This window comes from Hippichthys cyanospilos, chromosome 5 (genome assembly GCF_059441005.1).
Source record: "Hippichthys cyanospilos isolate Australia breed blue-spotted pipefish chromosome 5, RoL_Hcya_1.0, whole genome shotgun sequence".
In the NCBI taxonomy this organism is placed as follows: domain Eukaryota; kingdom Metazoa; phylum Chordata; class Actinopteri; order Syngnathiformes; family Syngnathidae; genus Hippichthys; species Hippichthys cyanospilos.
Window position 1 is genome coordinate 11,008,504 of NC_142373.1, and position 25,072 is coordinate 11,033,575.

The following is a 25,072-nucleotide window of genomic DNA, read 5'->3' on the forward strand; positions in this document are numbered from 1 at the left end:
GTTAGCATTGTGTGCCTGCATGTGCCATTCGGAGTGATGGCGACAGTCTGAAAAACAGCCACGCTCGGTCTTCAGTTCCCCTCCTTCGTCTCCGCCGCTGCTCCTTTTTCCTGCCACAGGAAGGATGAGATAAAAGAGCCGCTTTGAAAACTCGGGGAGTCCTGTAATTACTTTGCGCTCCCCGTCTCCTTGTGTTTCTCTCTGACCGTTTTCGTGTCCCCCCCACTTCTTATCTCTGCTCTTTGGTGGTCATTCACTCCTTTTACTTCCACCATTCGGTCGCCATCCCTCACTTACTAACCTATTAGGTTTTCACGTTATCTCCCCTCTGCACATCCTCTTTCAACTTGTCATTTATGTTGAGCCAGGGGCTTCCTGATGCCGGGGAAAAAAAAGGGGAGGAGAGAGGAAGAGATTAGATGAGATGAGAGGATAAATACAGGATGAGGAAATGATAAACAAGAAGAGTAATGCGATATAATGAAAACAACAAATGCGCAAAGCTGTGTTCAGCTGATGGATGGGGCCGGAAATAAATGAGCCACGGTGCAACACAAAAAGATTAATCGTGAAGAGATAAGGGATGTTTAAGGGCCATTTTAACATACGATGAATCTGAATTACTAATAATGAAAGACGGATTTTACAAGATTTACAAGTTTTTTCCCAATATTTTGCAAAAGGAGGGCCTACAAATGTAAATGTGACAGTAATCAACAATTTAAGTATTGAAGTACTGAAATAACAATTACTGTAGGTACCAAAGTACTGAAGTAATCGATTACTGTTTGTTATAACTAATCAATAACTAAAGTAGTTGATTGATTAGTACCACCCACTTTTTCCAAGAATTTTGCAAAAGCAACCCAAAAATAAGTACTAAAGTAATCAACTATTTGAGTATTGAAGTACTAAAGTAGCAATACTAAACTACATACTAAACTACTTAAGTAATGGATTACTTTTAGTAAAATTAATCAATTACTAAATACATTTATTTGTACTGGCCATTTTGGACACTCCTGTAGTTTGTGGTTTGTTTCTAGATTCCTAAAAATATATAAAAAAATATGTCTTTGGTATTGAATATGTTAATATATCCCCCTGAGAGACAGACAATTTATTTGTGCCCACCATACATTTTTATTTATATCTTTTGGCTCATTAGAACTACGTTGCTAAGTCCTTGTGTGCTTAGTAGAGGACATCTTGGCCTATCCATCCATCCATCCATCCATCCATCCATCCAAATTTCTGAAAATATAATAACTTTATGCAAGTTTTTCAAGGAAAGACAACAACCTAACATGGTTATCTATCTATCCACTCCTCCATGTGTGCGAGTTGCTTACTTTAGACTTTCTCTGACCTTTTCACATCCCTGTTAGCCTCCCTCACCCTCACACATTTACTAACTACCCCGTAACGAGGAAGAAAGGCCCGGTTTCCATGGTAACTGCTGCGTCAGCTAACCTACTTTTGCACCAGCCGAGGCGACTGGTTGATGAGGGGACGTCGAGGCAAGGCGCACATGACTTTCTATGTAAATAATGTGAGATCAAAGCATAGTGGATTACGGTATGTTTGCTTATTTCCGTAAAGAGAAAAACAGATCGGGCGAGGGTAACAGCTGCCTAACTTTTGGAATCGATGCAGCGCCGTAATAACGGGCTGTTTGTTGTGTTTGTTTATTGCAACAGTAAAACAAAATGTCCTGGCTTTCGTACCGTACCATTTGGCTTAAGACTTGTATATGTGGGCATGTTTGTGCAATTTTTGCGATGATGTCACTGTGACTCGATGAATTGGTTGAGGCTTATAAATAGAGCCCACAGTTGTCTTTAAATTCAAGCTTTTTCTGACTGTTTATGGCGTGCGAAGGTATATGTTAGCATCCTTAACAGACAATTTACTTGCCTCGGTCTCCAAAATAGCTTCTTATCAGCCTAAGCTTCTGCTTAAAAGGATTGAAAGGGATTTCCATTCAATAATCACTTTCAAGCACTTCTCGCTCTACCTTTAATGCTCAATTATTGGCTGTGGAAATGTATATAAAGCAGATGAAACACACCGAGCAAAAAAAACCTGGGTGACTATGATAAAGACAGGGAAAGATGATGAACGGCTTTTTGCCAGCACCGGCGAGCGAGGCGTTTAAAATCGGCGCTCGACAACATCAGACTCAAATTCTCTTTAGACGAACTGCTGTGGCATTGCAATATTCCACAGTCTTGCTATGGGCTGCAAATAGAGCTTTAACAAATGGCAGGTCCCTGTGGATATAATGCAGCGAGACCCCGATTTCCAGTGCTTGACCTTCATTTGAGTCCCAGACAGTCTCTTTGCAGTTCAATCAGAATTTCATTTTGGTACGAATATATAACTAAATCTTCTTTTTTTTGCAGCGTTCCCTTTTATACAGTCACTTTATTAGGGACACCCACAAATACAGTGCAATAAAGCGTTTTTTTTATTTATCAGACAGGTCATCATTTATTGCAATGGTAGCAATTACCAGAAGACAGGAAACAAAGATGATGATCCCGTAAAAGGCGCAACCAATATGGATTTCTTTAGGTCGATGCCAATGATGATTTTTAACATTTTTTTTTTAAACACTGGTTACCCATTAATCTGCTGATCAACCTTGTGCAGAATTTTTCTCTAATCTTCTGATCTTTACATCAAAGACATTCACATCAAAGTGAAATCACTGAAAAAAGAACCCAGGGGGCTGAAATTTCACCCTAGATGGTGACATGATGTCAAAGTTTAAATGGCACAACTACTTATCTCATTTCAAGGAGTGTTTTGGCTAAAATACCAAAATGTCCAAAAAATGGACAAAATACTGCAAAAGCTTAAACACGCTGCATTTCAGAATCCATCAATTATATGCAAGTTTCACTAATCACGAGCTGCAAATAGCAGCGGTTGACAGTAAAGATATTCTTTAGAAAAACAAATTTTGGTTCACAGAACGAATTGTGTGCTGTATTTAATGAAGTTATAAAGACATTAATCCTTACTAACCCGATTTCACTGATCCCTCTGGTGTTGAAAGAATGCAACAGTGGAGCGGGTCTGAACAGGCGGACAGGTAATGTAACACACAACTTGTGGTTGGTAATATCGTGCTAGCACATGATATTATTTTGCAACCTGTTGAAATTACAAGGATATTATAGTGCAGGTGTACAACTAAAAAAGTGAGTGGATGAAATATGGGCAATAACTGCGGAACCCATGTTAAAATCACCAAGAATTTGTGCAATTTGTGTGTGATTTATTCAACTTTAGAGCTACATTTGTTGCTGTATCACTAGGTGTATTTTATTAAAAACTCCAGAAGATACTTGGTGCAACATCAGCTTTTTTTTTTTTTTTTTTTTTTTTTTTAATTTCTGCCTTGTGTGCTTGATAATTGCATCAATAATGAAAATGTGCATCTGGAAAAACAGGAGTCGTCAGTTTAACACAATTTACCAGTTAAATGTTGTGTCTTTTTGTGCTTCAATAAATTTGCTCTTTGTTTGAAAAGCAAATTATAACATTCATGGTAATAAAATACATTAAATTTAGCTGATACCTGCATAAATCTTGCTAAAATTTCACATACCCCTGAAGCGCCTTCAAACACCCCCAGGGGTTTTGCACCCCCCATTTAATAACCACTTTTCTAATTGATGTTACACTTAAGGGCAGCATGATCACAGTGCAGCCAACAGCTCCGGCCTACTGTGAGGCGTTTGCATGTTTTTCCCATGCCTGTGTCGGTTTTTTTTTTTCCGGGTACTCCAGATTCCTCCTGCATTCCAAACGCATGCCCCGTTAGATATTATGGGCACTAAATTTTCCCAAGGTGTTGAGTGTGAATTGTACCCTAAATATCTTGTAGTACCCTCGTGAGGATAACGAGCTGGAATGGATGGACGGATATTACACTACAATACTAAATAACTTTTAGTGCTGTTTCCTATATGGCAAACAAACCGCTAGATGGCACTACAAGCCAACATTTTTTCTCTTTCACGAGAACACAGCTGTGAAGTGGTTACCTTCTGTGCAGGTACGCAAAATAATATTCGCTCAAAAAGGCCATGCTTTGTGTATACATGTTTATGTATACTGAGGAGATATGAAGACTAAAAGACCAAAAATATAAAGATGCAGCGCACTGAAGATAAACCACGACGCTAAACGCGCTGTGCGTCGGTTTTCTCAGTTAAAACTGTTTTATTCAACTTTCGCAGGCTACTTTTATAATAATACCAGGTGATGTGCGTCTATTTTAACATCCTTTGTGATGCGGACACATTTCCTACAGTCATTTGGGTTGTCAAATTGGTGCATGTGTGCAGAAATATTTTATTTGAAAGTAGACCAAGCAATCATTGTTCGTTTGTGTGTGTGTTTTTTTCCGCCTCATACTCAGTGATGGCTTGTTGTGATTACTTCCATGCTTCCGGACGAGTTTCATACTTAGCCATCGGGGTGGTGATTGACAAGTTGTCTGGTCTGGGCGCTGTTTTATCAATTCGGCTGTGCGCACGCGCCGCAGTTGCGATAAGAGACGAGGATGAGGATGGCGACGAGAGCGTGACCTCAGAGCCTCCAGCGCACACACGGAGAGGGGAGGCGGACGGACACACACACACTCACGGGCGAGGGCTCACAGACACACTGGAGACGACCCGGGGGAGGAAAGTGCACGACGACGCACGCGGGGCGTCCCTCGACTGCTTCCCGTCTGCTCGCCTCCCAGAATGTTCCCCGCTCGCGGTCCGTTCCACCAGCCGCCGTCGTCGATGCGTCTCCGCGGAGCCTGAAGCCCAGATGATCACCCTCTCCGCCGACATGGACGAGTCTTCGTCGTTGCTGGATCTTTTGGAGTGCTCGGTGTGCCTGGAGCGCCTGGACACCACGGCCAAGGTGCTGCCGTGTCAGCACACCTTCTGCCGCCGATGCCTGGAGAACATCGTCAGCTCCCGGAACGAGCTGCGGTGCCCGGAGTGCCGCATCCTGGTGGACTGCGGGGTGGACGACCTCCCGGCCAATATCTTGCTCGTTCGCCTCCTGGACGGCATTAAACAGCGGCCTCAGCGAGGCGGCGCCGGAGCGGGCAGCAGGCAGCCCGTGGCCGGGGGCTCGCTGCAGGGCTGCGCAGCCGGGATATCGGCGTCTCCCCCGGGCAGCGCCGCCAGGGAGCTCCCCGTCGCTACCCGGAGCTCTCCGGTCAAGGTAGCTTATCTGCTCACTTTTTGCTTGCACGTCTCGCACTACTTGTTTCCGATCACGTTGTGGCAACGATGACAACAATGCAGCCGCCGCTGCTGCAGTGCATCACAGGGTAACTGTGTGGATCCCATGTGCAGATATTCTTCCGAGATAAGGATCCTCTTTCCTTTAGCTCGGACAGTTTGGAGATTTTCCAGAGGTGTGCGTGTTCACATCTCGCGTCATAGATTGTCTGATGTTGGGAACGTATCAAAAACTTAACTTGGTAACGCGATCCATGCACCGTGCTTTGTTACATACGGGCAGCAGCGGACTGAAGCGGAATGCGCTCAAGTGAACAGTACCGTCGCACTACAGATGACTCATCTGCTGAATAATGTGTGTTGTCCGTGAATCTTTGGCCTCACTTGACATAGATCGGTGCTTCTCAATTGTTTTTTGAAGAAAAGTGAAAACCTTTTGCGCTCCCCTCATCCGCCACGCTGACTCAAAATAAGATGGCTATCTATATAAGTATAATTATACCTACAGCTGTAATCCTTTTTAACACTGACAAAAAAAGGAGCAAGCTAAATCAACTTTCAACAACTGCTAACTACTTTTTTTGCAGCGTTTATACAGGTTACGGGTTAGTCTAAAACTGAATAAAATATCCAAGTGCACCAAAGTTCCAGGAAAAAAAAATGTCAATCCTTGTTATACTGCAATTACTCTTCACGAGACAAAAACATATCCTTTCCCCTGACATCATCCACACAGTTTCAGCTGTTATAAAGGTACAACGCGTTCAACTTTTTATTCTATACAAAAGAGGAAAAAGGAGCAGTTAGTGATGAATGAGCAGGTGTTTCCTCCAGGTCAACATTTGACTTCGTATTGGCATGCAAGGTGCATGACTCGATTTTTTTTTTTTCTTTTCCTGCTGCCTGAAACAAGTTGATCCAGCAGCGTATCCCATAAAATCGATGTTAAATCAAGGGTCGCTCCAAGACAATCGTTTCCACATTAGAACAGACCAGAAAGTGAACCCAAGAGAGCCGAAAATCACTGTCTCGTTTTGAGCAATGCGCGCCAAGGTGATGTCTCCTGACGGCCGTTTAATGCCTTTACCGTTCCCCGAAGATGACGCTGTCAGAGTTTAATTTCCAGCATGTGCTTATGAACGCATCTTTTCCGAAGCCCGGTTCATAAACACAACTCCTGCCGCTTGGCTTCTAATAAACTCAATAAATATTCCTCGCCCCTGTTTTCCTTTTAGCGCCTTGTTTTTTCGACCTCTAATGTTCAACAGAAATCCACTCTTTGTTGCCGACAATGAACTCGGCCTCTTTGTGTTTCGCCAACAAAGTGAAGTATTTATTTGTATGCGTATTGGGCAGCGCGGGATGTAGAAAAAACTTCTAAAGTCTGGTATGCGGTTTTGTTTATCTTCATTTATCCCTAAAGAAAGCTGGTAATGCCCCGCTCCTGAATTTTAATCTTCAATGTGTCGCTGCTCCTCTTTTATGTTTCCTATTGTTAAAAGCGATGGGAACTGACAGCAAATCATAGCAAGCGGGGACACTGCTACGGCAAAAGTTTTGGGACACTTGGTCGGTACACACCTGTAAGGGAAAACGTTTCATCTGGTTGAACATTTGCGAGGTTAGAAGATGCTGGACCTGTGAGAGTGCTTGACTCACAAGCTTTTTTTTGTCGCTTGGGGTCAGGTGTCTTAAGTGTGCCTTTTGTTGCTTGTTTTGTGAGCTGGGGACGAAATAATGCAATCCCGATCTTCTGTCGCAAACTCAGTTGCACAAAGACTGTGATATTGACAGACCATTAAAAAAAATGTAATCTGCTCGAAACGCATTTGAAAATTGTAAAACTGACAAAATTTGAGCTGGAACGGACATTTTATTAAAAAATGACTTACCATTGTTGATGTATTTACTAATAAGAAAATGTCGAAACGCATTTGAAAATTGTAAAACTGACAAAATTCGGGCTGGAACGGACATTTTATTAATAAATGACTCACCATTGTTGATGTATTTACTAATAAGAAAATGTTTGAAGTTCCATCACTGCATCCAAAAACAAGGCATTTTCTTATATTGGCAGCGTGGAAAAACAAAGATATTTTTTAAACTATTCAGTCACTGCTTTGATCCACAAAACATTAGACATAAGGCTACAAAATTGATCATTGATTTACAAAGTAGAAGCTGTTCTATTTTGATTTAATGCAAAGTCTAACAAGTAGCGTGTAACAAGATAGGATATTTTTGTATCCTGATTTTTTCATTACAAGAAACATAAGTACAGTTACATCTCTACTTGGTATTGGTACTCCTTCATCCCTGCAATGAAGTAAAGATATTTGCTGACTTAGGTTGTGAGACACCAGTCCTGGAGCCAGAATACATATATATATATATATATATATATATATATATATATATATATATATATATATATATATGAAAGAGCTGTATAAATAAAGACAAGCTGTGTTTTTAAAAATGTGTGATGTACAGTATTCAACATTTGCAATAGTAGTATAGCTTATACTACGTTTTCAATAAAGATGTTTGCGATCCCGATATATAGGCTTATGACTTGTACGATTGTTTGTATTTAGTCCAATGCTTTGATCTTAGAAACAAAGGCATCAAATGAACCGCATGAAAGACACTGGGGAGCTGAAATTTCACCCAGATGGTGACATGGCATGACCAGGGGAGTGCCATCCCTTGGCTAAAATACTGTGAGAAAAAAGTAAAATTATAAATGTTATTGCCTCTATGAATATATACATTCACATTTTTTTCATTCTCTTTCATTTTTCTCTATCAGTAACTTTTAATTTGCAGAAAATCACTAAATTTAACGACTGTTTGACCTCCTCAATAAATCAACCAGTCCGCTGCCACTAATATCTACACACATTGCACAGGGTTGCGACCGGCCCGTGTTTGCTTTGGGCCCTCTTTTGAGAGACCTCTCAACCGTTCGCGTGTGTTCACAGACACACGCATCTTCACACACATGCCATTACGATCCCCTGAAGCCACTTTGCCCAAGTCTCCTCCAGTCTCCCAAGAGAGCATTGCCCCATGATAAAAGTGAGAATTAATCTCCTCCACCGGGTAGGGATCCATCCGTGTGCACACGCCGAACACGGGGCCTCGCAAAGGGTCCAAAATGTGACATGACACTCACGCACGCTATTATGGAGGGTGTCAAATGGGTCAAAAGGAACACTACTTCAAGTGGTGAGGAGTGTAAATAAGGTGTTGCTATGGAACCGTAAGAGAATGCAGAAGTGCTGAGTCTGCTGCAAGACCAGCGTTTTTAATGCTGTTCGGGCTTTGACCAATAGGACTTTGTCAAGATTGATGAATTCCTTGCTCACTTGAAACATGCGAGCCCCACCGCTGAAAGAAATGCCTTTTTCTATATCCGATCCGTTTTAAAAACAGGAAATTCATCAACTTTCGGCCGCACATCAAACCATGTGACGTATTTACTAAAATGTGCAAAATAGGGCACTTTTTTTCACGTTTACAAACGCGACAAGCGAAGCGAAGACAACATTAGGACACACATTGGTAACTTCTAAACATTCGCAGAATGGGGTGCCAGCAGACTGCCCACCTCTGCAAACACGTCAAAGGAAATGTAGGGTATTAACACTTAATGGCCCTTAAATAGAAGCTCTTAATTTTGTAGAATATTGCTGTTGCTGACACAGCACTGATAAAGCACAGACAGCAGTCTGAAGACTTGTATTGACCGCGTATCAGTGTTATACTAACCGAAGAACAGAACTGAGTGTCCTGTTTAAAAAAAAAAAAAATCTCCTGTTTTGTCTCCTCATTTTGTCACTTTATCTTGGTGCACATTTTCAAGGTACTGTCACATTTGAATTTGATTTAATTCAATACGTTATGGTTTAATTGACGCAATGCAATTTTTTTTTTGCCAATTTACTTTTAAATAAATTTCATATATATATATATATATATATATAAAACAGATGTAAATTAATCTGAAATAGAAACACATAAGCACCAATATCTTAAACATTTTAGCCTAAGGTAAAACGCATAATCATCACATTAATCATGAATGTGATACAGAAAAAAACCTTTTTAACAACAGTTTAAAAAGTTTATAACTACCGCACAGGCTCCCTCCCGTTAGTTTTCATTTGTAGCTAATTCAAATACTGTGTGTGTATAAATGCTCCGAAAACGATTTGCAGAACATTATGATAATATGATAGATCTTCCGTTTGGGCCAAACCGAATCAACGCCACCCACCGCATGTCAAAAGGTCAAATCCGCAGCAGCAGCTAATTAAACTTTCTTTCCATGACACCGTTCTATTTTTACCAGCTTGCCCCTTTTTTCTGTCCCACCCAGCAATGTCCCGTCCATACGAATGCGCAAGCAGGACAGGTAGATTGATGGATGTAGGCAAGGTGGTGGTCAAGGGCAGTTGAGAGCTTGATATGTATAATGGCTTGAAAAAAATTTGTATTTATTTTTTTGTGGCTGCATATGTGTGTATGCGTGCACACAAAATGGGCGGTAAAGCCTTAACAGGCTTTGGAGCTCGAGCGTGATTCCCACGGGTATATGGGTGGAATCTCATCAATTCCATCCCCCAGTCAAACAAGTTCACACATACACAAATGGACCTAAGGTTAAAGGTCAACCCCCCTCACTCGTGGGGAAATTGTTATGTAAATAAGGGTGAGCTGTCATTGGTCACCAGTCAGGCCCCCACATTTCACTGGTGACATTTCTCAATGAGCGTACAGTAAAGTAGTTAACATGACATTTAACGATACGCTATCAGCATTTGTATTTTGCTATGTAATCGGCGAATCAGTCAGATTCCTGAAGAAACTCAAATGAACAAGCGTTAACCAGCAAATATGTCGGGTACTTCCTGTTAATGGATTCAAAGTCTGCCGTGAATTGACATAATGCCTTTAATGAAATCGATGAACAGACACGTCACGCTTGTTAAGTTTCTTCTGTTGGATGCGACGGACAATTATTTCAGTGAAACACTGTGATTTTAATGGTAATTATAATTTAGAAAAAAAAATCTTAGCTTCTCTTGACAGGTCTTGAAAGTGCGAAATATTCCCCACAAACTCGTTCGAGTTAAAAAAGAAAAAAACTGCATTTTTTTAGCATAATTTCACTGTATTGACTTGCCTGTGTTCATCTCTGCATTATGGGAAAAGATGCTGAACGGGCAAAAAAAAAAAAAGCATAAATTGAATAATAAACTATGTTTACTTACTTAATGAAGACCAAATGCTCAAACAAACAAAACAAAAAACCAACAAGCATTTTCTTATCCAGGTGCATGATTTAAAAAATACAATGTTTTTAGCATTTAGCCTGCAAGTACGCTGACATATAATTTGAGTTGCATCTGAGTCATTCAAATACAGTTTCAAGTACGGTGTACCCTCATTTTTTGCGGTTGATTGGGACCGATAAACCCTTGCGAGAAGTGGATTCTGCAAATAAAGGTGAAAAAATAAAGATACTTTTAGAAAATCATTGCAATATGATAAAAAAACAATTCAGAAACCTTTTTGTTATAAAATAATCAACATTAAGAGTCTCTTTGTCCATCAGTTTAATTTGCTTTAATTAACTGAGGCCTACAAAGTGACTTGAGCAGTTGGGTCAGATTGACCAAAATATTGGGTCACTTCCTCATTCATCCATAATTGGCTTATTTTGAACCCAACAGCTTTGAGAGTTTAGATGCTGGAACAGATTAATGACATTTCCATTCAATTCAATGGGGAAAGATGATTTGAGTCATAATACTTTTAGGGCCCGCCATATTTTGTAAGATGCGGTGAACATATGATGAGTCATCGTTCTGCACTTGAGTTCCTCTTAAGCCTGCTTCACGTATTGCAAAATCAACTGCGCATGTGCTGATGGATGACTTACAGTCATGACGGGCTGCCAAAAGTGGAGCTTTTCTCCCCGGGGGGAGAAGACTCCTGAAGTAAGCACAGGTGCTGTCCTTACATGTTAATATGTCGCAGCTACTTCCTGTTGTCTTGCCAAAAGGCCTCTCCGTGTTCTCCTCCACTTTCTCTCTAATGGGGAGATGTTGAAATGTGCCCACCAATCACTTGAAACCAGGGAGGAAACAGAAACTTGGCCGGAGTAGTGACGAAAGAAGAAGAAAGAAACGAGCGCGCGCGCACACACGTGCACCAAAACGCACGCGCACCTACACACGCATTTGAAGAGAAGTGGGATACATGGAAATGAATACAGGTCTCTCTCTTCATCGACCTGCTGTTCACTCTCACGGCTCTCCGATTCAATCCGTCACCACCAATGTGTTTTTGGTCTTTGTGAAATCTGTCTTCTCTGCAAACACCCTCCACCACCATTTCGCCTGTGGGGCCAATTGAACTTTCCGTAGTTGCTCAGTTTCCTTAAAAAAGAAAGAAAAAACATTGTATTCTTCCCAATTCAAGTTCTTTGCTAAAATGACTCAATCGGGTTTTACAACGGCGACGTGAAGTGTTGAATAAAAGATTAAATCTGAACAATACATCAAATACGTCACATTTGCGCTGCAAGCGATGCTTTCAAAAACAGTTTGAAGAGCCCAAAACATGATATTTTAAGCTTTGCACTGGTAAATATGTGCATAGAAATAACGGAATCTTATCTTTAGCAAATTGGTGATTTAATTACTAGGGAAATGTGAGTATTTTTTTCAACCAGTGAAATGTCTCGTTTACTGAAGTTGCACCTCTTACCACGTGGCTGCCACGCCCCCAACATGATGTGGTTGAAAAGTCAACTCAGTGCAAACTCCGTAATGAAACAGAAAGTAAAAAACGTGAGCGTATTCTCCGATAATGTGCTTGTGCGTGCGCCGTTTTTATCTTCTTAGGCTGAGATCGCCAAATAATAAGACTCGGGGGATGTTTAGAGTGAGAAATGAACATTGAAACATGGTTCAAAGTTCCAAAAAGTTACATTTCCATGATACAGTCCCTTTAACATTTCGGGGGGGTCAACTTAAGAACACGACGGGTTATTTTGGGACACGGCGATCCGCCGCGTTCATGGCTGAAGTACAGCTGCGATCGTCTTTCCGTTCTGACGTCCGCGCCAGACGCCGAATCTGTGAGTCCCGGGTACAGTTGTATGTGTTAGTCGTCCCTGCACATGCTCCAAAGTATGTATGTGGGATGTACTTGTGGTTGATGGGAGTGTCAAATATATTCAGCGTGGATATATTTATTTATATAGTCAATTATGTGAATATATCACCGCGTGTGGTTTGCAGCTTCTCTGGATCGCGTGAGGGAAGATAAGTAAACCAACGGGAAAGTCTCAACAAAGTCTCGTGCTGGAGTTTAATGTGTTGTGACAAATTCCTACGCTTAGGACAGGGATTATGTAAACAAAGGTAAAATTTGCATTTCTGTCTTGACGGTGAAAATGGGGGAACATAGGTGAAGTTTCTTATGAGATGATTTTTTTTTTCTGCGTTTATCTGTTTATTCACACTATTAAGTGGTTCTTCAACAGTCAGTGACGGAGAAAACGTATGACTAAAGACTCGTTGCCATGGCAACAAAGACTGATCCGTCTGGCGCTCCAATTCATATCCATGTTGTGTGAATCTGTCTGACGTGTTGATGTGCTCCTTTTTTGTTGTTAGTGTGGTGCCAAATGTCTATTTATTTCAAGAGGCGTTTTTATAATGTAAAATGGAATATGTTTAAATATTAGCTAATTAGCTAGAAAAATATTCAACTTAAAGTGTCCTCTTTTTGTATCATGGTAGAGATGTGCTTACAAAGATAATCATGAACTTGACAGGTAACGAGTGGTGGCACGTGACAAGTTGGGTGGAACCGTTCTACTCTACGGGAGAATCTGGCCTTTTAAAATAATGAAATTGAATAACCTACCTAACATAAAATTTACCTTATGAACTTACATTTTCCCGAAACATTTAATTAATTCAATCATTATTTTGAAGGGATTTTTGCATGTTTGTTTTTTTGTTTTATTTATTTTATTATATTTTGTTTAATTTAAAATTGACCCGATTTTCATCGATTTCAGAGGGCGGCCATTTTGCCTCGAGCTGTCATCACGGTTGCTTAGGCCTCAAGTAAACCCGCGTGTGATTGTCACATGACCTCACTTCGAAAACAGGACAACAGTTTCCTGCGAATTTGTGACGTCATTTTCAGAGGACAACCAGTGAACGGTTGTCCTTCAGGATGGAAGAAACAATTGGATTTTTCTTCTTAATTCATATTCCACAAAAGCAGTAATGATCAGAATGCTGCTTTCAGACTAGTGGACGGTGCATCAAATGTTTTGGGTCGCGGGCACACCTCCGTTCAAAGCCACTTGGGAGGAGTTCATGGTCGGATTGTCCACAATTACTGATTGGACCCTCTTCTACTTGCCGCAAGAAAGAGGACCATCCTGTCAGTCAACAAAAAATCATTCGCGCTCACACGGCACAGAAGCCATTCAGGAAATCACAGTGATCGTTGTCCCCAATGCATCAAAGATGTACGGCAGGCATTCACGTCACGGATTGTTCCGGCATGAAAGACGCAACTGATTGGTCTCAATTGTAGAGCGTATTTGGGACTGAAATCACGAAGAACGCACGCGGCGCTTGTACAAAAGAAAGCGATAAGAGCCGGAGCTTTGTTGGTAGCGGCTTGTGTGGGTATGCGGATTTTGCTTTTGTCCTGCCTGACTCACATTCTATACTGTGCTGTTCCTGTTATTATGTTGTAAATCCCAATGGGAATCAATCACAGGCTCTTTTCCTTCGTTTCCTGGTCACTCTTTTATTTATTTAGGGTTTTTTTTGTTTTTTTTCGTCTCCAACAAGCTTCAAGGCTGACTCGTCGTTATAAAACGATTTATGAACGTGATTTTAATGGAGTGCACTTATATTTGTAAACTCAAGATATCGCTATAATCTACAGCTATAATAACACATTCATTAATAAAGATAAATAGCAATAAATCCAAGACCTCTATGGTGCGCCAAACCAAAGCAGACTCAAAATGGTATATGCTATCCCTATTTACATTGGTAATAACCCTTGGTTTTGTTCTGGGATGGATTTCCTGCATCCTACGCAGGGCGCCTTGAATTTGTATAAAAAGCAATGAAATCTCCGGTCTATAAAAGCAATCTGTGGGTGTGAAAAAGCTTCATGCAGTAAATGAGTTTTCCAATAGGTTAAGGACCCAAATACACATAAAAACTCAAGTTTCCATATCGTTTGTTTTTCAGATCCATACCAGTATTCAACTCACAGATATCAATACTGATTAACGATACCACTGTTACTTTAGATACTTAAAAATGTCCGCCCCCCCCCAAAAAAAACAATGATAGATATTTATCCTCCTGAAAGCAAGCCTTTCCCATTCGTCTTCACTGTTGTGTCCAATTTGTCTCAGCAAGACAGCAAAGTGAGTGAAAACCAATTGTCCACTACAGGGGACACAAATGTATCGACAGGAAGACATATTCCATGATACTATTTTACTTTAAGATCGCATGAATTTAATGACCTTTTTTTGTTGTCCTTTTTTTTTAATTTCTCGACATAAAATTACACAAATACCACCCTAACTCATTCACTGCCAAGTACGGATATAGACGTCATAAAACCTCGTTTAACTGGGCTGACAGGGAATTTTGACCATATTTTTTCAAATACGCTCACAAAACTAAGACTTTTGTGAAGTGTTTTTTGATGCAGTCTGATCCTATTGATCCCAAAATGGTGTTTTCTCAGTGGCCGTGCATGTTTTCATCAACGTTTTCCATATTCGTCCAACAGCTATCAACGTTGACAGGGCTCCAACTAAAAAGGAGTGACGTTTGTATACCGAAGGATCTTCGGCTCCCACTGCGCATCGCTGTCATGTGTCATTTCTCCTTTCTTTGCCGTCTCCTTCATCACTCCCATCTTTTTTGTTTTGAGTGGCGCTTGTGCCTGGTGAGAGCCACTTGCCGCACAACTCACTCTTCGTTGCCTTCACGGGTCCTCAGACAGCTGGCCGAAGTCCCAACTCATCTCGGGCTTCCTCCACCGCGCCCCGCCAGCTCAATTAATGCACCGCAGGTCAGCAAGCCGTTGATCTGGCACCAGCAACATATTGCTTTGGAAAACCTCTTAGTATGCTCTTGCTGTTTTTTTTTCTTTTTTTTTTTTTAAGAAAGTGCAAATAACTTTTCGGTCAACCCTAATAAATACCTTTCTCTTTATCTAAGAACTCTTTAGTTCAGGGATGTACAGCGATAAAGAGATGTACAGATGATAAAGAGAGCCAATATAGACACACTTCTTAAATGCATTATGAATACAATCATACAATTAATGGCAAATAGTAAAGTATATCTTTGTTAGATACAAACAAGTACCCTATTTTCCGCACTATAAGGCGCACCTAAAAGCCTTAATTTTTTTGAAAAGCTGATGGTGCGCCTTATAATCAGGTGCGCCTTATATATGGATCAATATTGAGATTAGGATTGGTAAATGGGGAATAAGTAAGCTTTACCTGTTTTCTTTTGTGTGTTTACAGTTGAACAAAGTTGCTCATATTGACATTGAGTTATTATGCTATTGAGATTTTGGAGGTATTATTGAAGTTATTATTATTTCTTTGAGTATTACTATAATGCGATTGAAAAAGTTTTAAAATATGTCATTAATTGAGGGTGCGCCTTATAATCCGGTGCGCCTTATAATCCGGAAAAGGTTTTAAATTGTCATTAATTGAAGGTGCGCCTTATAGCCCGGTGCGCTTTATAGTGCGGAAAATACGGTACTTTGAACCCAAGTGCGTTTTGAGGTTATTTTCTTCCACATTCTTTCTCACAGTATTATGAACAAATATGACATCCAGACTGTAAATGAGTTGTGTGAGTAATGAAAAATGCAACGTTTAAAGGGATATAGTATATTTATTTAGGTTTTTTCATACATTTTGCTTTTATTTAGCCATTTAGGGCTAAAAATGGCAAAAGCAAGTTTACCATCCCGTTAATATGTCTCAATACGACTTGAATTTCACACGAGGAAACTGAGAAATCGTGTCAACTGTGATTGGTCATGATGAAGCTTGAGTAACTGTGATATTATATTTCCAGTGGATAGAATATGGCAAAATGGCCGCCGTCTGTGATGGATGAAAACGAGTGGATTCTGCCTCTTAATTCATATTTCGCAAATTTAATATGAATCAGAATGAATGTGGTGGCACATAGAATATATTATCGCAACGATTTTTTTTCAAGTTGACTTCCCCTTTTTTATTTCTCGCCGTCAGTAGTTGAATTATGTCAGCTTTTCAGAAACGTTAAAGCTCGACAAACATGTTCTGCATAGTCATGAAAATTACATGGATTTAACAGATTCACTAACAGGCTTATTTTAAAATTTAAATGGTACATTTCTTTCCTCTTTTCAGAACCGGCACCCAGAGATTTGAATTTGCGACACATGAATTCATAAATGACATAGATGCTAGCACCAGTGACAGTGCAAAATGTCACAACTTATCACACTTCTGCGGAACAGAGAAATCGCTTCGGCTTATCCTTTGAAACCGTTTAATTCGGTTTTAATCGTACGGTCGGAAGAAAAGGGACTTCCCCAAGCCTTTTTTTTTTCTTTCGTACATTTGATTTTTTTTTTCTCACTCGTAATAAGTTAAAGTATATCCATTGTGTCCCAGTTCCAACCCTCATACACGTCCCAGAACAGTTTGTTTCATGTAATCAAGGCTAAAATATGACTGTGGGCTCTAACTATGTGCTGTGTATGTGGCTCAATGGAGTTTTATTTCAGTCTTCAAAGATGCTGGCTGTAGTTGTGATGGCAGCATTAATCAAGTGGGTGGAAATGTTCAGGAGAGCCACAGGAGATACAGACGCTGTCGTAAAACTGGGACAGTGTCAGACCCCGCGGTCACGGCTTTCTCTTTTTCCTCTGCGAAAATACTTTTTTTTTCATACATTAACCCCATTTCTGTCCTTATCAACTTGGATTTTTTTTTTTTTTTGGGAAGCGCAGCCTCTCCGGTTCCCCTCAACCTCTGCGCCGCTCATTATCTTGGCTCTATTCAAATCCATTGTGTGTTTTTGTGAAAGACAAGAAAGGAACCTGTCCTATCAAAGTGATTTACAAATTACTGTGATCAGAATCCATGTCAGGGCTATAGAGGAAACGCACAATGGCACAAGCTGCTGTGAAATCATTTTTTGAAAGCTTTGGTGCTCACGCTTGGACTGCACAAGACAGCTAAATAAATATGAGTGGGCAGTTCAAATATAGTTTACTAAATGTGTCAACGCAGACTTAACATTTTGTGATTCAAGTAGGTGTCAAGTAGTGGTTTATACTTTGACTGTTTTTGTTGTGTTTTGGGTGGCTTACATTCAATCCCAGGTTCTTAGATACTAGGATATGTATAGTATAAACTGCAGAGGTGGGCAAATTACATTTTTTTTTTTTTTTGCTGGTCCGAAATTCGTCCAACCTTTCACTGGTTCGTCATTCATCAGGCGCTGGTCTACCTCTCACTGCACTCATACTAATTATTTGACAGTCATGTCCACTTGATGGCATTATAATGCTTCACATGACTCTGAAATAGTAGATGTCGGTTATCATTTATAACTAGCTGCCCTACAAGTATAGAAGACGGTTTTATTAACATTTGTCTAAATTCCATCTGTCACATACACTACAAGTGAAACAAAGTATTGCTGAGGTTGAATTTACTAAAATAAAAAAACAGACATTTGACTCTTAATGAAAAAAAGTTCTCTGCTTTTAAAATAACAACAATAATGAATACGTTTTTATGGAGCATAACTGACACCCTTGATGAATGCTTACCTAATATAAGCCAATTGAGCACTGTAGTGATAACTGTGACCGTTGTATGGCTGTGTTTCCACACAAATAACAAAGATATTACCAACATGTATTTCTAAGTAAGAAATGGAAATTAATCTTTCATATGATATCACCCATATTTACAAAGACGGCACATAATATTCTGTCGGCCTTGAAAGATGAGTAAAAATACTAAATATGCTGGCCCTCTTGAGGTTTCCTTTTCCGATAACGCCTGGCACTGAAAAAGTGAAATAAAAAAGGGAAAATGAAAAAAAAAATGAAAAAGGGAATTAAATAACTTCTATCTTGCATTTCCGTGTGTATGTAGTGATCTAAACACTCATGGGAAGCAATGCAATATATGTTTTTTTTTGTTTGTTTTTTTTCCTCTCTGTTTATTGTAATGCTTTTTCTCTGAAGCTTCATGCCACACTCCATTATTGTGATAAATGACATTATTTGAGACAGGCCTGGGCAACTGGCAATCCGCATGTGTTCCCAACTCTCGCTCGGTCCAACCCACGAGTTGGTGGATGCCATGTGAATTAGCGCCAACTTGTCAGTATGATCGCTGACAGTGGAAAATGGAAACAGCTGGGTATCGTTGTCTTTTTATGGCACTAGTCAGATCACAAATAAGATGTAATACTGTTTAGGATATCTGGCTGTTCATTTAAGTAAACTTTAATCATGATATCAAATATCTCCATAAAAAAAAAAAATCTTCTGTTCTTTACTTGTGACATGTTTGTCAATTTATTATTGGCACATAATTACAGCTGTTTAAAGTAAATTGACTAAGTGTATACAACAAATGTCATCATTTGACATTTGCAACCAATCAGCACTTCCTATTCCAATTTAGACTTGCAGGTGTATTTTCTTCCCAAGCGCCGTTAGACTTAACATCACGAAATGTCATGTCTCGGTACATTCTGAATGTTTTCATTATCTCTCTTTTTTTTTTTTTTTTTTTTAACCATGATTCTCCACCGCTCACAGCGCCAATTAAAACTGTTATTATGTCTGTCTCTGTCACCCTGCAACTCTTCGTAACACTTCTTACATGGGATTTACACCTTGATTTTTTTTTTTTTAAATGTGTCATTGCTTGATTGTCAGAATCTTCAAGCTTGTTCAAAATTCACAATACAGGACATTCATTATCATAACATTTGTTGTGTTGATTTTGATGGATTAAATTGAAGTCATCTCATTTACTGCCAGAGGGTCTCGCTGCTAGCAACGCCATTTTGACTGATCTTCGATAACTCACAGAATAGCACCAAAACTATCTATCCAACATATATATATATATATATATATATATATATATATATATATATATATATATATATATATATATAAAAGCTATAAACATGCTGATTTTTCTCTAAATCATCCTTATTATCATTGTGTAATTTAGAAAAAGAAATATGTAAGCAATTAAAAGTTTCTATACTCCGCACAGACTTTGACTGAGAGCGCCACAGCACCACCTGGTGCCACATATGAGCAATTACACTGCACCATGCAAAAAGCAAAGCACCCTAAGGGTTATTTTATATTCTGATAAAGTAGCATAATAGTTGAGCCGTAATGCTACGCGCTAGCCAAACTGTTGCACTGTAGGGCGAGAACACGCTTGTACCAAGTTGTCCTTCACTTAAAATGAAAAAAGGCCGTATGCTAAATAGAAAAACTTTCTTTGGAGGTGTTTTGAATAATTGGCGGGTCTGTCACAGCTTTTTTCATCATCTTCTCTCGGGAATTGCGCCCAGGAAGAGCAGCGGTATATTTGTAGTCCTCCAGAGAATAAGAGTCGGCGCAGTGTGAAAATAAGAGCAAAGAAAGAACACAGCTTTGATTACGAAATTTGGTAAGGACTGAATGTGGAATTCTGCAGAATTTGATCTTTTCTAAATGGCAAAAATGGTTGATGCCTGTATTAATCCAAAACAGCAGTTTTCTCACATTGGAATATCGGACACTGCGGGCAGAAACTCACGCAAACATAAGATGATGTGTAATATAAACTCAAACAACAAACAACGTCGCCTTCTGTTCTACTGCCGACTTAATTGCCGTATTTTATTCTTTCCTTTTCTCGATTAGAGTGACACGCCGCAGCTTTTTATATATCTGCTGAATTCAGCTGTTGCAGCGTTCCACACGTACACATTCTCACACACTTTTGTTAGACATGAAAACAATGTCAGCAGGAAGGCTTTTTCCCGCCTGACTCTTTCTTTCATGTTTTTCTATATGATCACGGCTTCGTTAAAGTAAAGTCCACAGGCACAGCCGCTCAGTCCCGCTCGTTCTCCTCTTCATTTGCTACCAGAAAATTACATTTCTGCCACTGTTGTTCTCTGTGATGTCCCTGTCCTAGATAAGTCACCTCTGTCCCATGGTGCATGCAGATAAACACACTTGAATGAAACAGTAGAAACAGAGAACTGTAGTACTCACGCTGTGTGTGTGTTTTTTTGTTTTGTTTGTTTGTTTGTAGCCAACAGCCAGAATCTGATATTTCTGCTGATATTTATCCTCACAGGTTCTTCTCAGAAATATTTCTTGTTCCCTCATGTTTGTGTTCCTGTCAGGGGCTCTATAATCCACGCGGGTAGAAGATTAGAATCAGGAATTGAATCCCAGTGTAATACTATAACAACATGGTTGGTCCGCTATCCCTGCTAGCACTAATTGAATGCTTTGTTTGTGAGTCAACATGACAAACAGACGGAAATTAGATGTGGGAGTGATGAAAAATGCAGTGTTTAATGGGATGGTACATTTATTTAGTCGTTTTTTTTTACATTTAGCCATTATTTTGACATTTACTGCTGAAAATAGCAAAAAAAAAAAAAGCATACTATCCCATTAAGGTGTCTAAATGTGAATTTGAACAACTATGAAAACTTAAGTTTAGAATAATACCTAACTGTTTTCTTCTGGAAACAAAATAAAATAATATGGTCACTTGTACATAGTGAATTTGTGGATTTTAGGTCATTTTTGCCATGTTAAACTGACACATTTTCACCATCAGGGTGAAATTTCAGCTCCCTTGTGTGTTCTTTCAATGCTTTTCCTTCGATGTAAACTGCATATCTAGGCACAGGAGGAATCAATTTAGGCCTTTCGCTCTTTCGTGATGTACCACATATGGATTCTTATTGGATTTCACAGTAATCTGTAATCTCTCGCTGAATTATCGGAGAGACAAAAGCTCCAATCATACCCATCCCAAAAGCGGTGCTCCCACGTTTTTTAAACAATGTCTGTTTTTGCTCGTCTTCTCCTTTAACGGTCCAAAGTAGAGCATTTCTGCTGACTGACATTCTTTTTCTCAGACAGACGACATTCCTAGCCTCAAGCCGTACATAGTCTCTGAAACCACAGCAATATACATGCAAACAGACAATTGCTCATGTCCAACTGAAAGATATGTAGCACACACACACACACACACCAGTCTGATTGAGCAGTCTGTGACAACAGATGGCCGAACCCTGCAGATGTTTGTGTTGTTGTTGTCAATCGTGAATAAAGATTGCTTGTTGGTCATAATTGAATCTTATGACTGGTGTGCCGTTGATGATGCAGAACCCCGCACACATAAACAGATGCTGTGTCCCATACACACGGACACGGGTTCATTATTCACTTGTGGTCCATAAATGGACAGCTGGTGTAGACTGCTGTCCCACTGGTCGTGTAAATGTGTGCTTGTGTGCGTCAGCGTCTTCTTGCACGTGCGGGTACTGTATTTGGAGATGCAGGGCTGAGGATAGTCACCTTACGGTCACTCCACTGTCTGTGTGTACTTTTTGTGCATGTCTGCGTGGCCTCTGTGGAACTTTTTTAAAGAGGTATTTCGCAACAGTCTTGATGAAGAACAGTAAAAAAAACCAAAATAGAATACTTATGTCTTGTGATATACCGTATTTTCCGCACTATAAGGCGCACCTAAAAGCCTGCTTTTTTTTTAAAAGATGATGGTGCGCCTTATAATCAGGTGCGCCTTATATATGGATCAATATTGAGATTGGGATCCGTAGGTGGGGAATGAACTGATAAAGTAAGCTTTACTCGTTTCTTTTGTGTGTTTACGGTTGAACAAGGTTGCTCATATTGACATTGAGTTATTATGCTGTTGAGAGTTTAGAGTTATTATTTGAGTTATTGTTATTACTTTGAGTATTACTATATTGTGATTGAAAAAGTTTGAAAATATGTCATGAATTGAAGGCTCGCCTTATAATCCGGTGCGCCTTATAGTGCGGAAAATACGGTAATCATTTGGTATAAAGAGGTGCTATGGGAGTTTAATTTGTGCCAAAAAAAGTCTCAAAGCTTAAGTCACCCATTGAAAGGAATGGAAGAAAAAAAGGACACTCAAAAATGTGATATTTAATATGTCAATGGTGAAGCTGTCATTCAAACTCCCTCCTAGCCATTTATTGAGACAAAAACTACCCCTGTGCAAATTATCGATGATAACATTCGATCTGGTGCTAGTACCCACTGCGGCATGTTTTGCATTTAAGTAATAGCAAAGGCTTAAAATACTTCTGTCAAAGTGATCAATCGGTGTTAAAAGAATGTTTTGTTTTTTTTAAGTAAAAATGTGTGCGATGTCGCGAATTAGCAGCTAGCTGTGTGTTATCCTGCATGCTCCTTAAGTCCCCTCTGTTAACTAGCATAGAATAGCTTAGAAGGCTAGCATGGATTCAAGACAAGCCAATGCATTTTTTTTTTTTTTTTTTATATGGCACATTTAATACACAGGGCGGCTCGGTGGCGCAGTGATTAGCACGTCCGACTGGCGGTTAAAAGACCCGAGTTCGAATCCAGCTGGCTCCGGCCTTCCTGTGTGGAGTTTGCATGTTCGCCCCGTAAGATTATTAAAACAGGCCCAAGCCGATATGCACTAAAATTGCAAACATAATCGATCTATTCCTAGTTTAAGGTGTCATTGGCCAAACAATCACTCAAAATTGGATATTTAAAATGTCGCTGTCCAAACAATCACTCCAATTCCCTTCTAGCCATTTTCTGCAACAAAAATTAGCCTGGTGCTAACTGTCGAGCAAAATCTCTACACCTTAATGCCGTTGTGCCTGTTGATTCAGTTTGAACTAGTTTGGAGCTAGTTGTAGAGCAACCTGACGTCATCTGTTGTGCTACATACAGGGACGCTTCAGATGCGGAAACTCCTCCGGGCTGTATTAATCTGCTTAATACAAGACGGGAGGCACACTAAATATTCAGGAAGGGATTCTCTCGTACCATGATATTAAAAAAATTACAATCAGTAAATTGGACTTTAATTTCCACCATAGTCATCAAGGAAACTCGGTAAAATATCCGTCCAAGAGATATTACTGGATTAAATTGTGGTTTAGCTGGAAATGCAGACATATGTTCTCATTTATTAAAATGGATTAACCCGGTGGGGTCACTTTAATGTGATCTGATTCCGTCCATTATTTGACAGAATTTTTTTGATTCAAACCACATTGCGCCGGTTAGGTCAATATAATCCAAGTTTTAATAATCCAGTTTTGGACCTACATGATCCATGAGGATGATTCAATGAACTACACTTTAATATCAGTGCGGTGTAATCAGGTTTAGACTGGTTTAGTTCCCATAGAGAAGTGAATGTGTCCCAGCAGGAGACTTGAATGTGTCTCTCTCCACCCGAATGAGGTTATGATTGACCTGCACTGTGGGCAGATGGGGTGTGTGTGTGCGTGTGTGTGTCACGCAGTACCAGCTTCCCTGCTTTTATGGTTTTGGCAAGTCAAAACCCCCCACTGCCCCTCGCACATATTTTATATACTATTGTGGTCACATGTCTGGACTCTGTCTGCCTCATATAATTGGACCACATAAAGAATACGAATGTAAAGCATCTTAAATACCCCGCGTGTGTATGTGTGTGTGTGTCTGAGATAGAAACAGGAAATATATCCTTGTTGATTGAGTGAACCTCAGACTGACTGACGGAACCTCAATTATGTCTGCAAGCGCTGTATTTTTGGCAGCGCGCGCGTTTTTGTGTGTTCAAAACTGGAACTTGTCACAGATTGCGTTTCAGTGCGTTTGCTCAGGAGAGTTGCGGTTGTTACCGAGACCAAATAAAAGGGTGAGAAAGAGGTTGCGTTTGTATTTGAAATCCCGAATTGTTTCGTCCGCTTGTTTTTGGGAACCCGTCGGAATACCGCGCAAGACCCCGGTGAGGAAGTGTTCCCTTTCCAGTCAAATTGAATCGAGAGAGGTTAATTTGCGGTGGGAAACGGAGCCAACCGCATGGTCGCCCGGCTACAAGACAGCCCCTGCGTGTACATTTAATGGTTCTTAGGCTGCTGGGGTAAACACATTGGGTCATTTGCTAGCTGCCAATGGAGCTCATGAATAAAAGAAGATCTAATGTTGCCTCTGTCTCCTCACAGATAAAATTTTACCATCATGCAGAAGTAACAATTCACCATTCTTGACGGTTATGGCCTTAACTAACTCTGCTGGTTTGAACCCTATGGAGATGTAAATTATACGATTATTGGTCATCTACTTTCTATAGGGCGCACATCATTATGTTCTAGGGCTCTTTGAAGCTCTTGTCTTCTTCTCTGCCAAGCAACAGTAAAGCTATTTTTACCGAACACAACACATACCTCGAATTATGGCCTGGGCAATTAATCAGCCGCGTGGTTAAATCAGATTATTGTGGCCCTTCAAACATTAGCCAGAAGTAATCGGCAAAAAAAAAAAAAAAAAACGATACCGTAAAATCGATACCGTAATTCCCCAAATATAAGACACACTTTTTTTTTCCCAAAAATGAAGGCCAAAAGTGAGGG

The 25,072-nt window shown here is 40.0% G+C and overlaps 1 protein-coding gene across 1 annotated transcript in view; it reads left to right on the forward strand.

The window, feature by feature from the left end:
- The first annotated feature begins 4,583 nt into the window (after window positions 1-4,583).
- sh3rf3 (SH3 domain containing ring finger 3) overlaps window positions 4,584-25,072 on the forward strand; it is a 75,228-nt gene continuing 54,739 nt past the window's right edge. The window contains exon 1 of the mRNA XM_088415858.1: window positions 4,584-5,241. Coding sequence (XP_088271984.1) covers window positions 4,837-5,241 — 405 coding nt within the window. The 5' untranslated portion in view covers window positions 4,584-4,836. The remainder of the gene's footprint in view (window positions 5,242-25,072) is intronic.